Source organism: Papio anubis, chromosome 13 (assembly GCF_008728515.1).
Source record: "Papio anubis isolate 15944 chromosome 13, Panubis1.0, whole genome shotgun sequence".
Classification (NCBI taxonomy): Eukaryota; Metazoa; Chordata; class Mammalia; order Primates; family Cercopithecidae; genus Papio; species Papio anubis.
In genome coordinates, this window is record NC_044988.1 from 90,698,435 (window position 1) to 90,711,736 (window position 13,302).

The 13,302-nt window shown below is 35.7% G+C and overlaps 1 protein-coding gene across 2 annotated transcripts in view; it reads right to left on the reverse strand.

Annotated features, from left to right (window-relative positions):
• Positions 1 to 13,302, reverse strand: part of C5 (complement C5) — a 99,481-nt gene that overhangs the window by 52,326 nt on the left and 33,853 nt on the right. For both annotated transcript variants that reach the window (XM_021927208.2, XM_021927209.2), the window contains exons 15-20: positions 12,386 to 12,515; positions 11,331 to 11,393; positions 10,003 to 10,200; positions 4,392 to 4,482; positions 2,884 to 2,957; positions 1,906 to 2,045 (exon numbers count right to left, since the gene is read on the reverse strand). In XM_021927208.2, the coding sequence (XP_021782900.1) occupies positions 1,906 to 2,045; positions 2,884 to 2,957; positions 4,392 to 4,482; positions 10,003 to 10,200; positions 11,331 to 11,393; positions 12,386 to 12,515 (696 nt within the window). The remainder of the gene's footprint in view (positions 1 to 1,905; positions 2,046 to 2,883; positions 2,958 to 4,391; positions 4,483 to 10,002; positions 10,201 to 11,330; positions 11,394 to 12,385; positions 12,516 to 13,302) is intronic.

A 13,302-nucleotide genomic window follows, 5' to 3' on the forward strand; every position in this document is an offset into this window, starting at 1 on the left:
CTAGTTTTTTTGTATTTTTAATAAAGATGGGGTTTCACCGTGTTCACCAGGATGGTCTCGATCTCCTGACCTCGTGATCCGCATGCCTTGGCCTCCCAAAGTGTTGGGATTACAGGCGTGAGCCACCACTCCCAGCCGAGAAGATAATTTTTAAATAAAATTTTATATTTTACATTTAATAACTTTAGAAATGTGTATGTTATTTTATCAATAGTATACTAATAATAATATTTGTAATGATACCTAAATCCACATATCATTTGATACTTGGAATTTTACAATCATGAAATTTTAAAATATTTCATTTTCAATGTATATGCATATTTTTGTTCATTAAAATATAATAAGGTGATCAACAGAAAAAAATTCAAGCATAAAATATATAACATTAGGGGAGTAAAACGGAAATACGATTCATTGAGGAAAAGGAATGATATGTAATCTGTTGTTAAGAGCTTGTCTGAGCCCAGGAGCAGTGGCTCATGCTTGTAATCCCAGCACTTTGGGAGGCTAAGGCGGGTGGGTCACTTGAGGTCAGGAGTTCGAGACCAGCCTGGCCAACATGGTGAAACCTGTCTCTACTAAAAATACAAAAATTAGCCAACCCTGGTGGCATGCACCTGTAATCCTAGCTACTCAGGAGGCTGAGTCATGAGAATCGCTTGAACAGGGGAGGAGGAGGTTGCAGTGAGCCGAGATCACACCACTGCATTCCAGCCTGGGCGACAGAGCAAGACTTGATCTCAAAAAAAAAAAAAAGAGCTTATTTGAGCATTTACAAAATTGTTTGCTATGGTATTTGGACTCTGCTATACATAAGTCTGATAAAACAGTTTTATTTTAAGATATCGATATTTAAATATTTCAAAAGTAATAGATTGCCATCTTTTAAAAAATGTATGATAAAAATTTTACATGCCAATTTTAAAATGTGTCAAAGGGCAGGGCGAGACTCCATCTCAAAAAAAAAAAAAAGTGTCAGAGGGGTACTTAGTTTTTCCAAAACAAGAGGGTATGTAAGCAAAATTTTAGGAAACCACTGAAATTCTAATCTCTAAGAATAAAGTTAGTGTTTTAAAAAAATGTAGCTAGAATTTTGGAACACATTGAATTATCATGCAAAGTTTTGTGATTGTGATTTTCAAATCAAATCAGTCAGCCTATCATATAATTCTCTTTAGGGGTGTGCTGGCAAAGAGAAGATAAATAGTGGGTCCAATCATGGTTGGAATTGTATCCTGGAGTGAGAAAGGATCCAGGGAGTTGGCATAATTTTAGTCAGTGTGGTTTTAATGATGGCTCGTGAATTCTAACCTGAACAAGGAGTAAAGTAAAAAGAGCAGGGAAGTAATGGACAATAAAAGGGATTGCGTTAATGGATTGAAGGTTTCAGTGATGCTGCTGACCCAGAGCTATGGAAGTAATCTGGTTAATGAGTTAGGACCAGGAAGGAGGTTGTCACTGGATGGTGAGATGTGAGATGTCTGAAATCAAGGTTTCAGAGAGGATGATAAGCTCTATAAAGTGAAGATGAGTATGAATGGCTAAAATGGAGGAAAGGAAAGGGTTGTTAGAATCAAGGAGATCAAGGAACTCTGAGTATAGGCAAATAAAGGAACTAAATATGAATTCATCCTTCTCTAGACTTCCATAGCACATGGATTATCTTATGCAATTTATTCTTTCAACTGAAGTTACGTGAATACCTACTTGTCCTTCCTCCTTTCTTCATCCCTTTAATTCACATACCTACACATCTAGTACAATGCTCATTTTAAGTGTTTGGTTTCTATTGCTGAACTGAGTTGAAATTTTACTTTTTTTGTGTATGGTAATTCCACTAATAGAATTCTCAAAAAACCAGAGAATGTTTCCTTTATCGCATAAATATTAATACCTACTTACCTGCATCCCAGAAGTCCTATAGTTGTAAACAGTTCCTTTCAACTGGACCTGTTCTCCTCGTACAACAGAATATGGTATATTCATTTCCAGGAAGACATCTTTGAACACCTTTGCCTTAATAGTATCAGCAACACATATACCTTCAGCCCAAAGTGGAAGCGAAGTAGAATCATATTAGGAAATCCCTATAATGCTTTATTGGTATTAAAATTTCTCACATTTGCTTTACTTCAAGGAAAAAAGAATACTAGATCATGTTTTTCTCTGAACTCTCACCTCATGCCCTTGAATTTTCTATTCATTGATCTTAATTTCAATAATAATTAGTATTAACAGAAAACATTTGTTCAACAAATAGTTAATTCTATTTAAGGCATGAGAATGCTTATTAACTAATGCACCAAATCTTTTTAGATATTCATTATTGGCTCCTTTTTTAATGAGTATAATATTTTGATTGTGGAAACCAAGATTTTAAAACAAAAGTAGCAAACAACAAACAAAACCATTCCTGAAATTATTTGGAAAGTATCTGCACTTAATCATCACAAAGATCAGCCCAAGAGAGGTCATTTGTTTGTTTCTAAGGCTACACAAGCTACCAGTCAGTGAGAAAAGTGAAGGAAAATGAAGACTTGAGGTTGGGTGCAGTGGCTCAAGCTGTAAACCCAGCACTTTGGAAGGCGGACGTGGGAAGGTTGCTTGAAACCAGGAGTCTGAGACCAGCTTGGATAACATTGCGAGACCCCTTCTTCATTTACAAAAAAGGGAAACAGGAAAAAAAAGAGAGGAGTGAAAGGAGAAATCAATATGTAAGATGTGGGCACATCCAAGTCTTTTGGTAATACATAAAAAAAGAATATTTTTAAAAAATTACTACCATGTAAGTTCTGGGTACACTAAATAGATACTAACAAAGAATTACATCTTGCTAATCATATCACTATTTAAATGCATATATCACTTAAGCCTGCTTACCACTGTTTGAAATGCCAACACCTTGAATTTCCCAGGTAGTTACAGAATCAGGTAGGGCAAACTGCAACTGTTTTCTGGAAGTTAAAATGTTGATATTCAAATACAGTGGAATATTGATTAGCCCAACTTAACAGAGACATCCATTAACAGTATTTTTGCTCCAAACTACTTTAGAGAAAGAAAAAAACTCACGTGATGAAATCACATCATTAAGGAAAACCTCATCAAGAAAAATATATTCAGTGACTCTCCTATATATTTCATGTTTTTAGACATTGCACCTCTATGATGAGAATTCAAGTTCAGCAGGATGCCTTTGAAACATTGCAAAATCCAAGCATACAAAACAAAGAAAAAACTATGTCGTGAGTATATTCTAAAATAGGGAAGCAAAGTGATTCATGTTAGCACTGCTCAAAACAAAGCTGACATAACTAAAAACTGCTGATTATGATTAAGCTTGTATATTTATTTACAGCTATTGTCTACCAACTTTGTATCAGGTATAGTGCTGAGTACTGAGTAAACAGCACTGGTAAGATATAGTCCTGCTCTCAGGCAGTTTACAATCTAGTGGAAGAAATAGTTAAGTCAATAAATTATATTGCACTGTAATAATTGTACCAATAAGGCACTATAAGAGTTAAGAGGCAGTGTGCATTCGTTCAATACATTTATTTTCAGTATCCTAGGCCAAGTCCTGCATATAAAGCAGTAATCTGAATTTAGTTCACGTCCTTGAGGTATTTACATTTTAATGTGTAAGATAGGAAAGTAAAGAAGTCATTATAATACAATGTGATTCACACAACAGGGTTAATTGAGGGTGTAATTAATCCAATCACTGGTAGGGTGGGGAGCAGTGGCCAGAAGGTTTACTAGAGGACCTGCTAGCTAATGGGTAATGTCAGATGAAATGGACAACAATTGTGTGGAAGAAGGATTAGAGAAGACAAGGATAGAAACAAGGAGATGCATGAGGAGACAATTGCAGGGCTTTGAACTCATTCCTTGCCTTCTCATTGGAAAACCAGTGCTTTAAGCCCACCTAAGAAGAGTATGGCTCGAGGACTCAGTACATCACTGTTTTCAGTGATATAGAGGAAGTGTTTCCTTAAAATGTGTTGAATAAAAAACTTCAAAAAGAAAAGAACCTTTCTTCCTGTTTATTAATGTTTGTTTTATAGTACAGGTATTTTAGGATAAAAATAGTAGCTTAATATAGTGCATAGCACATAGTTGTGTGTAGTAAATGTGTACTGAAGTCAAATAAAATTAAATGGAATAGTACCCTTCTTCATTCTGACCTGGAGCCAATCACCAGTGCAATGTACATCAAAAAATAAAAATTTAAAAAAGCAAAGCAAAACAAAACAAAATTTGATCAAATTGCAGGATCATCTTAACTCTTATGCAAGCTATTGGGAAATGGGTAGTTTCCAGATTTTTGGCCATAATACTTGCATTATCCACATTTCTTTCAAGGAAACATGAGAGAAGTATAATACCTTCTGGGAACAAGATGAACTTCCCATAACCAGCTTTCTGGAAAATAACTCCGAATTTCTGGCTTGCTTACTGGTAACAGGGTCTTCATGTCTGGATAAAAAAATCATATTCAATTATGGAAAAACAATATAAATTCTACTTATAGGTGAATTTTAAAATATGGCCATTAATCTGTAACTTGAGCATTTTCTGAAAGATAAATAAAACATTTTGTTTAATGCTTCCAAAATAGAACTATAGACAGGGTGCATTGCTCATGCTTGTAATGCCAGAACTTTGGGAGGCTGAGGTGGGCAGATCACCTCAGGTCAGGAATTCGAGACCAGCCTGGCCAACATGTTGAAACCCCATCTCTACTAAAAACACAAAAATTAGCTGGGCATGATGGTGAGTGTCTGTAGTCCCAGCTACTCAGGAGGCTGAGGCACGAGAATGACTTGAACCTGGGAGGTAGAGGTTGTAGTGAGCCTCGATTGCACCACTGCACTCCCGCCTGGGTGACAGAGCGAGACTCTGTCTCAAAAAAACAAAAAACAAGCAAACAAAAAGACTATAAAGGCCTTAGGATTTTTCCACTAATCGCATTGGCAAAACAAAGCATTAAATATCTTTAATGATTTGTTTCTTAAGTTGCTAAATGTTTAGTATTCCTGAGATTATACAAGATATTGATCAGTCTGTAAAGTTGTTTGCACTTGTATAATTGTAATAATTGTGTTTATAACAGAAAAAAAGGAGGCTTTATATGATTCTCTGCCTTCTTTAACTTGGTAATTTGTTTATATTTACTTTAATAAAAATGGACAGAACTTCTGTTTTCATCTAAGACACATTAATAGAAAACCAAACATAGTATGCAAAATAACAGTTTTCAGACATTAGAGCATAAGCAGAACTGTGATCTCTAAGAGAAAGGAAACAATTAGGTGAAACCTGAAATTGCCCCAGCTTACTGCCTAGAGGCAGTTTACAGATTAGGGCAGGGAGAGGAATACACGGAGAGCTTGATGATTTTGAAGACTTGTGGCAACAGAGATGGGAGTTTTGCAAGGCCAAGTTGTCTGGAATGAGGGGCAGAGTTCCAGGAAGGAGGGGGCTGCAGAGAGAGACTTCTATCCAGCTGAAGCCAAACCAGATGATTATAGTTGAAAAACCGAAAAATGAAAAAATATATGAGAGGGGAGAGCAAGATGGCTGAATAGAAGCCTACACCATTTCTTTCCTGTTGGTATACTAAATTTTAACAACTAACTACACACAAAAAGTACCATCACAAGAACCGAAAATCAGGTGAGCAATCACAGTACCTGGTTTTGACTTTACATCACTGAAAGAGATATTGAAGAGAGCAGGAAAGATAGTCTTGAAGCACCAATGCCACTCCTCCCATATCCCCAGCAGTGACTGTGAAACATGGAGAATCTATTTGTTGGGAGAGGGAGAGCGCAGTGATTCTGTGGCTTTGCATCGAACTCAGTGCTGCATTGTCACAGTGGAAAGCAAACCAGGCTGTACTCAGCTGATGTCTGCCCACGGAGAGAGTATTTGGACTGGCCCTAGCCAGAGGGGGATCGCTCATCCCAGTGGTTGGAGCTTGAGTTCCAGTAAGCCTCCCCACTATGGACTGGAGTGCTCTAGGGCCCTAGGTTAACTTGAGGGGCAGTCTAGGCCACAAGGATGGCAATTTCTAGGCAAGTCCTAGTGCGCTGGAAGCCCTCAGGAATACTAAACATTTAGCAATTTAAGAAACAAATCATTAAAGATATTTAATGCTTTGTTTTGCCAATGCTATTAGTGGAAAAATCCTAAGGTCTTTATAGTTTTTTTTTTTTTTTTTTTGAGACAGAGTCTCGCTCTGTCACCCAGGCTGGACAATTAGACAAGAGAAGGAAATAAAGGTCATCCAAACTAGAAAGCAAGAAGTCAAATTATCCTTGTATGCAAATGATATGATCATATATTTGGAAAAACCTGAAGACTCCACCAAAAAACTATTAGAACTGCTAAATGAATTCAGTAAAGTTGCAGGATATAAAATCAACACACAAAAATCGGTAGCATTTCTATATGTCAATAATGAACAATGTGAAAAAGAAATTTAAAAAGTAATACCATTTACAGTAGCCACAAATAAAATTAAATACCTAGGAATTAACCAAAGAAGTAAAAGATACCTACAATGAAAACTATAAAACACCAATGAAAGAAATTCAAGAGGACACACAAAAAAAATGGAAAATTTTTCCATGTTCATGGATTGGAAGAATCAATATTGTTAAAATGTCCAAACTACCCAAAGCAATCTACTGATTCAATGCAGTCTCTATGAAAATACCAATAACATTCTTCACAGAAATACAAAAAAAAAAAAAAAATCCTAAAATTCATATGGAACTACAAAAGACCAGAATAGCCAAAGCAATCCTGAGCAAAAAGAAAACAACTGGAGGAATCACATTACCTGACTTCAAATTATACTATAGAGCTATAGTAACCAAAACAGCATGGTACTGGCATAAAAGCAGACATATAGACTTATGGAACAGAATAGAGAACCCAGACAAATCCACACACCTACAGTGAACTCATTTTTGACAAAGGTGCCAAGAACATACATTGGAGAAAGGACAGTCTCTTCAATTAATGGTGCTTGGAAAACTGGTTATCCATATGCAGAAGAATGAAATGTGACCCTTATCTCTTGCCATATTACAAAACTCAAATAAAAATGGATTAAAGACTTAACTCTAAGACCTCTAACTATAAAACTGCTATAGGAAAACACTGGGAAAATTCTCCAGGACATTGATCTGGGCAAAAGTTTCTTGAGTATACCCCACTATACAGACAACCAAAGCCAAAATGGACAAATGGGATCACATCAAGTTAAAGAGCTTCTGCACAGCAAAGGAATCAATAAAGTAAGGAGACAACCCACAGAATAGGAGAAAATACTTGCAGCTACCCATCTGACAAGAAATTAATAACCAGAATATATAAGGAGTTCAAACAACTCTACAGGAAAAAAAAAGTAATACTCCCACTTAAAAATGGGCAAAAGATTTGAATAAACATTTCTCTAAAGAAGACACAGAAATGGCAAAAAGGCATGTGAAAAGGTGCTCAACATCAGTAATCACCAGAGAAATGCAATCAAAACTACAATGAAATATCATCTCATATCAATGAAAATGGTTTTTATTCAAAAGACAGGCAATAACAAATGCTGGACGGGATGTGGAGAAAAGGGAACACTTGTACACTGTTAGTGGGGATGTAAATTACTATAACCATTATGGAGAACAGTTTGGAGTTTCCTCAAAAAACAAAGAATAGAGCTACCATATGATCTGGCAATCCCACTGCTGGGTATATATCCAAAAGAAAGAAAATCAGTACATTGAAGAGATAGCTGTATTCCCATATTTGTTGCTGCACTGTTAAAAATAGTCAGGATTTGGAAGCAACATAAATGTCCATCAACAGATGAATGGATAAAGAAAATGTGGTGCATATACACAATGGAGTACTACTCAGCCATGAAAAGAATGAGATCCTCTCATTTGCAACAATATGGATGGAACTGGAGTTCATTATGTTAAGTGAAATAAGTCAGGCACAGAAAGACAAAATTTGCATGTTCGCACTTACTTGTGGGTGCTAAAAATCAAAACAATTTAACTCATGGAGATAGAGAGTAGAAGGCTGGGAAGGGTAGTAGGAGGCTGTGGGGGATGTGGGGATGGTTTATGGGTACAAAAAATAGAATGAATAAGACTTAGTACTTGATAGCACAACAGGGTGACTATAGTCAATAATAATTTAATTGTACATTTAAAAGTAACTAAAAGAGTATAATTGGATTGTTTATAAAACAAAGGAGAAATACCTCAGGGGATAGATACCCCATTTTCCATGATGTGATTATTACTTATTGCATTCCTGTATCAAAGTATCTCATGTACCCCTTAAATACTATTTACCCATACAAATTTAAAAATTAAAAAAAAAGTTAAGAGAAATAAAAGCCAAATCCTCCCTCCAAAAAGAAAAACAACATATGGACTAGATTATTTATTAAAATTCTGCTTATAATAAGCAAATATTATTAGCCAGGCATGGTGGCGGGTGCGTGTAATCCCAGCTACTTGGGAGGCTGAGGCAGGAGAATTGCTTGAACCCGGGAGGTGGAGATTGCAGTGAGCTGAGACTGCGCCATTGCACTCCAGCCTGGGCAACACGAACACAACTCCGTCTCTCAAAAAAAAGCAAAACAAATATTGGAAAACAATCTGAATCTTAGACATTGTACATCTCAATGAATATATTTCTACAAACATAAATTTTGTGGCCATTTACCAAAATTATGATTATTAGATATTGCTTAACAATAGGGCTATGTTCTGAGAAGTATGCTGTTAGGTGACTTTGTTGTGTGACCGTCGTGGAGTATACTTACACTAATCTATATGGTATAACTTACTACACATCTAGACTATATAGTATGACCTATTGTTCCTACGTTACAAACCTGTACAGCATGTTACTGAACAGAATACTGCAGACAACTGTAATGCAATGGCAAGTATTTGTACATCTAAGCATATCTAAACACAGAAAAGTTACAGCAAAAATATGGTATTATAATCTTATAAGATCACCGTTGCATATGTGGTCCATCATTGATGAAAATGTCATTATGCAGCACACATATGTATAAAACAGAAACTGTCATTTTGCTTTTGTTTGTTTTGTTAAAGACTATACATAGGCTGGGCACAGTGGCTCATGCCTGTAATCCCAGCACTTTAGGAGGCCGAGGTGGGTGGATCACCTGAGGTCAGGAGTTCGAGACCAGCCTGGCCAATATGGTGAAACCCCCGTCCCTACTAAAAATACAAAAATTAACCAGGTGTGGTGGTAGAAGCCTTTAATCCCAGCTACTCAGGAGGCTGAGGCAGGAGAATTGCTTGAACCCGGAGGCAGAGGGTGCAGTGAGCCAAGATTGCACCACTGTACTCGAGCCTGGGTGACAGAGCCAGATTCTGACTCAAAAAAGAAAAAAAAAAAGACTATATATAAAGTCCTAAAAGCTCTGAAAACATATTAATGAGAGTTTTATAAGTTCTGGAAACATGTATTATAGTTGAAACTGAAATAAGACATCAACTTTTATATAAGTACACTTAACCTTAGGTTAGATTTAGAAATCTTCTCCTATATTTCATCAATGTAGATATAGACAGAATTTTTAATGGTTGTAATATCACAAAAGCATAGAATTGTAGCACTCACAGGCATATTGGAGAGGATCTGGTCAAAGCTCCTTGCTTGAGGCTCAGAGAGGATAAATAATCATTCAAGTTTATGGGATGACTTGGCTTTAAGGTTATGCCAGGTCTTAACTCTGGCCTAGTGTACTCTGCTCTGTACTATACCTCTTCTGATGCCCAAAAATGATGGAATTTTTTTTTTTCTTATGGACATTTACAAGTTATCTTTTCTACTTTCAATTCTAAATAGATCATGAAAACTGCCTTTCTTAGCAGCATAAAATTACACAAAATTCCCCGTGTTGAGCAGAATTCTGATAGAAAACATCATACTTACGTAGCCTTCCCAATTGCAAGTCTTTATGAGAGTTATTAGCACGGAGCTGGCTTGCGACGACACAACATTCAGTGAAAGCTTTGACGCATCTCGGCCCTACGCTAATCCGTGCAGCTCGCTGCTCACAGGTTTCATCATGATTAATACGGGCTCCATCGTAACAACATTTCTTCACTACTAAATGTTTATATTTAGCAGCTGAAATGGTAATAATGCAAGTGTTCTTGATCATGCAGAGTCATAACATCTCAGGCTTAGAAGGAATCTCAAGGGATACCTGGTTTCTATTGCTATATGACACCCCTACCCACAATAGTTATGGCTAGTTGACTGTCCAGACTCCCCTTGGAACTATTCTAAGAATGGGGAGAATGTGACCTTACCAAATGGTCCATTCCAGCTCACACTAAATGGTTAAAGGGTTTCCTGCAATTAAGCTAAATACAAACTCTTGAAACTGGAACTTTGAGTTCTGCTGAAAATAAGCAGAAAAATATAACGTAGACAAAGAATATAAAATATTTTTTAAGAAAATAAGTTAAATATCCAAGAAAGCTTTAAATATTTGAAGATGGCTATCATCACTATGCAAATATTTCCTTCTTCAAGCTATATATCCTATTTTTAAAAAACTTCTTATATAACATGGTTTGTGGACTTCACCCAGTAGCATTACCCTTCATTGTTAAGTGCTCAGATTAGTCAGTGTCTCTCTTTTCATATCATTAGAACGTAGAATAAAGGTTAGAATTAAAATAACTCACATACAAATGGAAGAAACTATTATACTACCATAGGCATATTAGTTGAACTCAATTTGCTGACTCCCAGTTTGATATTCTTTCTACAGTTACATGGCCAATTATCATAACCATTTAAATAATTATTTTAAAATAATTCTCACAAGATGTATTTTCCAAAGAATAATGCTACTAACAGTTAACTATATGAAATAGAAGTAATAGACTGCTAGGTATGTCCCCAAAATCGTCAAATCATGGATTTTGTCAGAATAAAATGGAAGGATATGATTTTAATTGCTAGATGAAGTTATCAGAGAGAAAATATTTATGACAAATAAAAGCTAATATTTTGGATTTTAGAGCTAGAAGTAATAAAGACCTATTTTCTTAGATTAAGGCTATGACAAATGAACTACTAGACTTTATTTGGATTAATCTTTCTGAGAGAGATAAGCTAACCTCCATACATATTTTTCTTTTCATCCATTCTATTTCAATTAGGGGAATTTATATAACATTTAAATTTGTCAAGTTTTTGAATGATACGACCATAACCTTTTTACAATCACATGAATCTTAGGGTACCTATTTCTTCTATCTTCTTTTGCAGCATTCTTCTTGGCCTGATAATTTCTTTACAAGGTTCATCTGGTTTTTTAAAAAAAAGATAAAGAAGAAGGATTAAAAAGGAGATAAAATCTCAAAAAAAATGCCATGAAACTATTTAAGTATTTAGAACATTCACAAGTTGTTCATTAACAAATATTGAGGGGCTACTTTGGATTAGGAACTGTGCACCATACTTCTTAATATGACTTGTTTTATCTTAGTGGAGTTCATGATCTAGTGTCATATCGTTTGACTTATTTTGTCTGAATTTGGTTTTGAATCCTGCAGCCTTTCTAATCCACTGATTCCAGAGAAATACCTAAGCATTTAGAGTGAGTGATGCTTTTGTTGGGTATGCTATTTTTATTATTTGCTCTTTGTGCTATATTATTGCAAATATAACTATGAATACCATAGTATCAAGTATAATTATGAACAATTTTAAAACCATAGAAAGAAGATGATTAAGATGTGGTTACTATCCTTAAAGAGCTCCCGATGCAGTAGGTGAGACAGGACTTACAACTACAAGTAAGAATGTGCAATGACACAATGCTGTTCTATTACTTGTAAATAGATCTAGTCCCTGCAATAGCCTCCCTATTAAAGGAGGAGGGAATTATAAATTCTATGTGGGGAAGAGGTCTCGTAGAGGCGATGATTCTTATGTTGCTTCTCCAGGCTAATGAAGGGGAAACCAATCCCAATAAATAAAGGCACAAAGGTGCAAAATAGCATAATGCCACTCGAGAACTCCACTTGGTTCTGTAGAGCTTAAACATAACGTAAGGCACAGCAGAGTAAGAGCTAGTTGGAGAGAACCAGGGAGAAGATCATGGAAGGTTTTGAGTACTACACTAGAGAATTCATACTTTATCTTGAAGGCCAGTGAAACATTTTATACAGGTGAGTTATGTAGTCTTGGCATTCTAAGATCAGGGTACAGAATATTTGGGAAGAGGGATAAAAATGAGATCTGGGAGGCAAATGATCAATGGGATTTTCAGTAACAAACATGCTGAGTATTTTACCATTTTCTTGGGAGTCATCTGCATTTGCATTAGTGAGGAAGGTAAGTCCAGCTAGGTGGAACACATTGGCATTGTTGAGGCCACCACCTGCCCCACAGCCCAGATCACTCTTCTCTAAGAATTGAAATACCTGTCCAGAAAGGCAGAATATTGAGCCCATTGAGATGTATAAATCATTCCTCTAAAGAACTAAAAGGTACTAATTGTTACATGGTTATCACAAACCAGTGAAATACACAGATGATATTTTTCAAATGATCAAAGATAAAATTTCCCAACTTTGTTTCTAAGTTTGTCCTTTTGTATTTATAAATACATAACTATTCAAAGTTAAATCAAGAACTAAGTCTTAAACAAATAGCTTTGATGAGGACTTTATTAGAAACTGATGTATAGTGTTTTGTACATAGAATGAATGCTGCAATCAATATAATGTTCCAAATAAATAAATAAATAGGTATGAATGCATGAAGGACTGAATTAACAAAGAAATTAATTTTAAGTTGCTTTAAAAGCACAACTTTGTGCATTTTGATGGGGATGTCCCTACGTTCTAAATGGGTGAAGACTTGTTTGCGCAGGCTTATTCATTTTAATTTTGACCCCAAATGTTCTTTTCTCTACGAATATTTTTTAATTTTACAGTTTCTCAGTCCTTCCCTCCTTGTACAAAGAAATTCAAGCCTAGAAAATAACAACTGTACATAGTAAGATAAATAGGAACTTATGAGAATTGAATTATTTTGAAATTCTTCTGTGCCATGGATTTCAATGAGAGTTAAAAAAAAATCCAAATGTTACCTATACAGGTCTTTCCTGTGCTGCTACTAGCTACTGTAACTGCCATCAACACCCTACCCTAAACCTCCAAAGTATTCTGATAGTAATTTTTCCTCCATGAATGTAATGGCTACCAT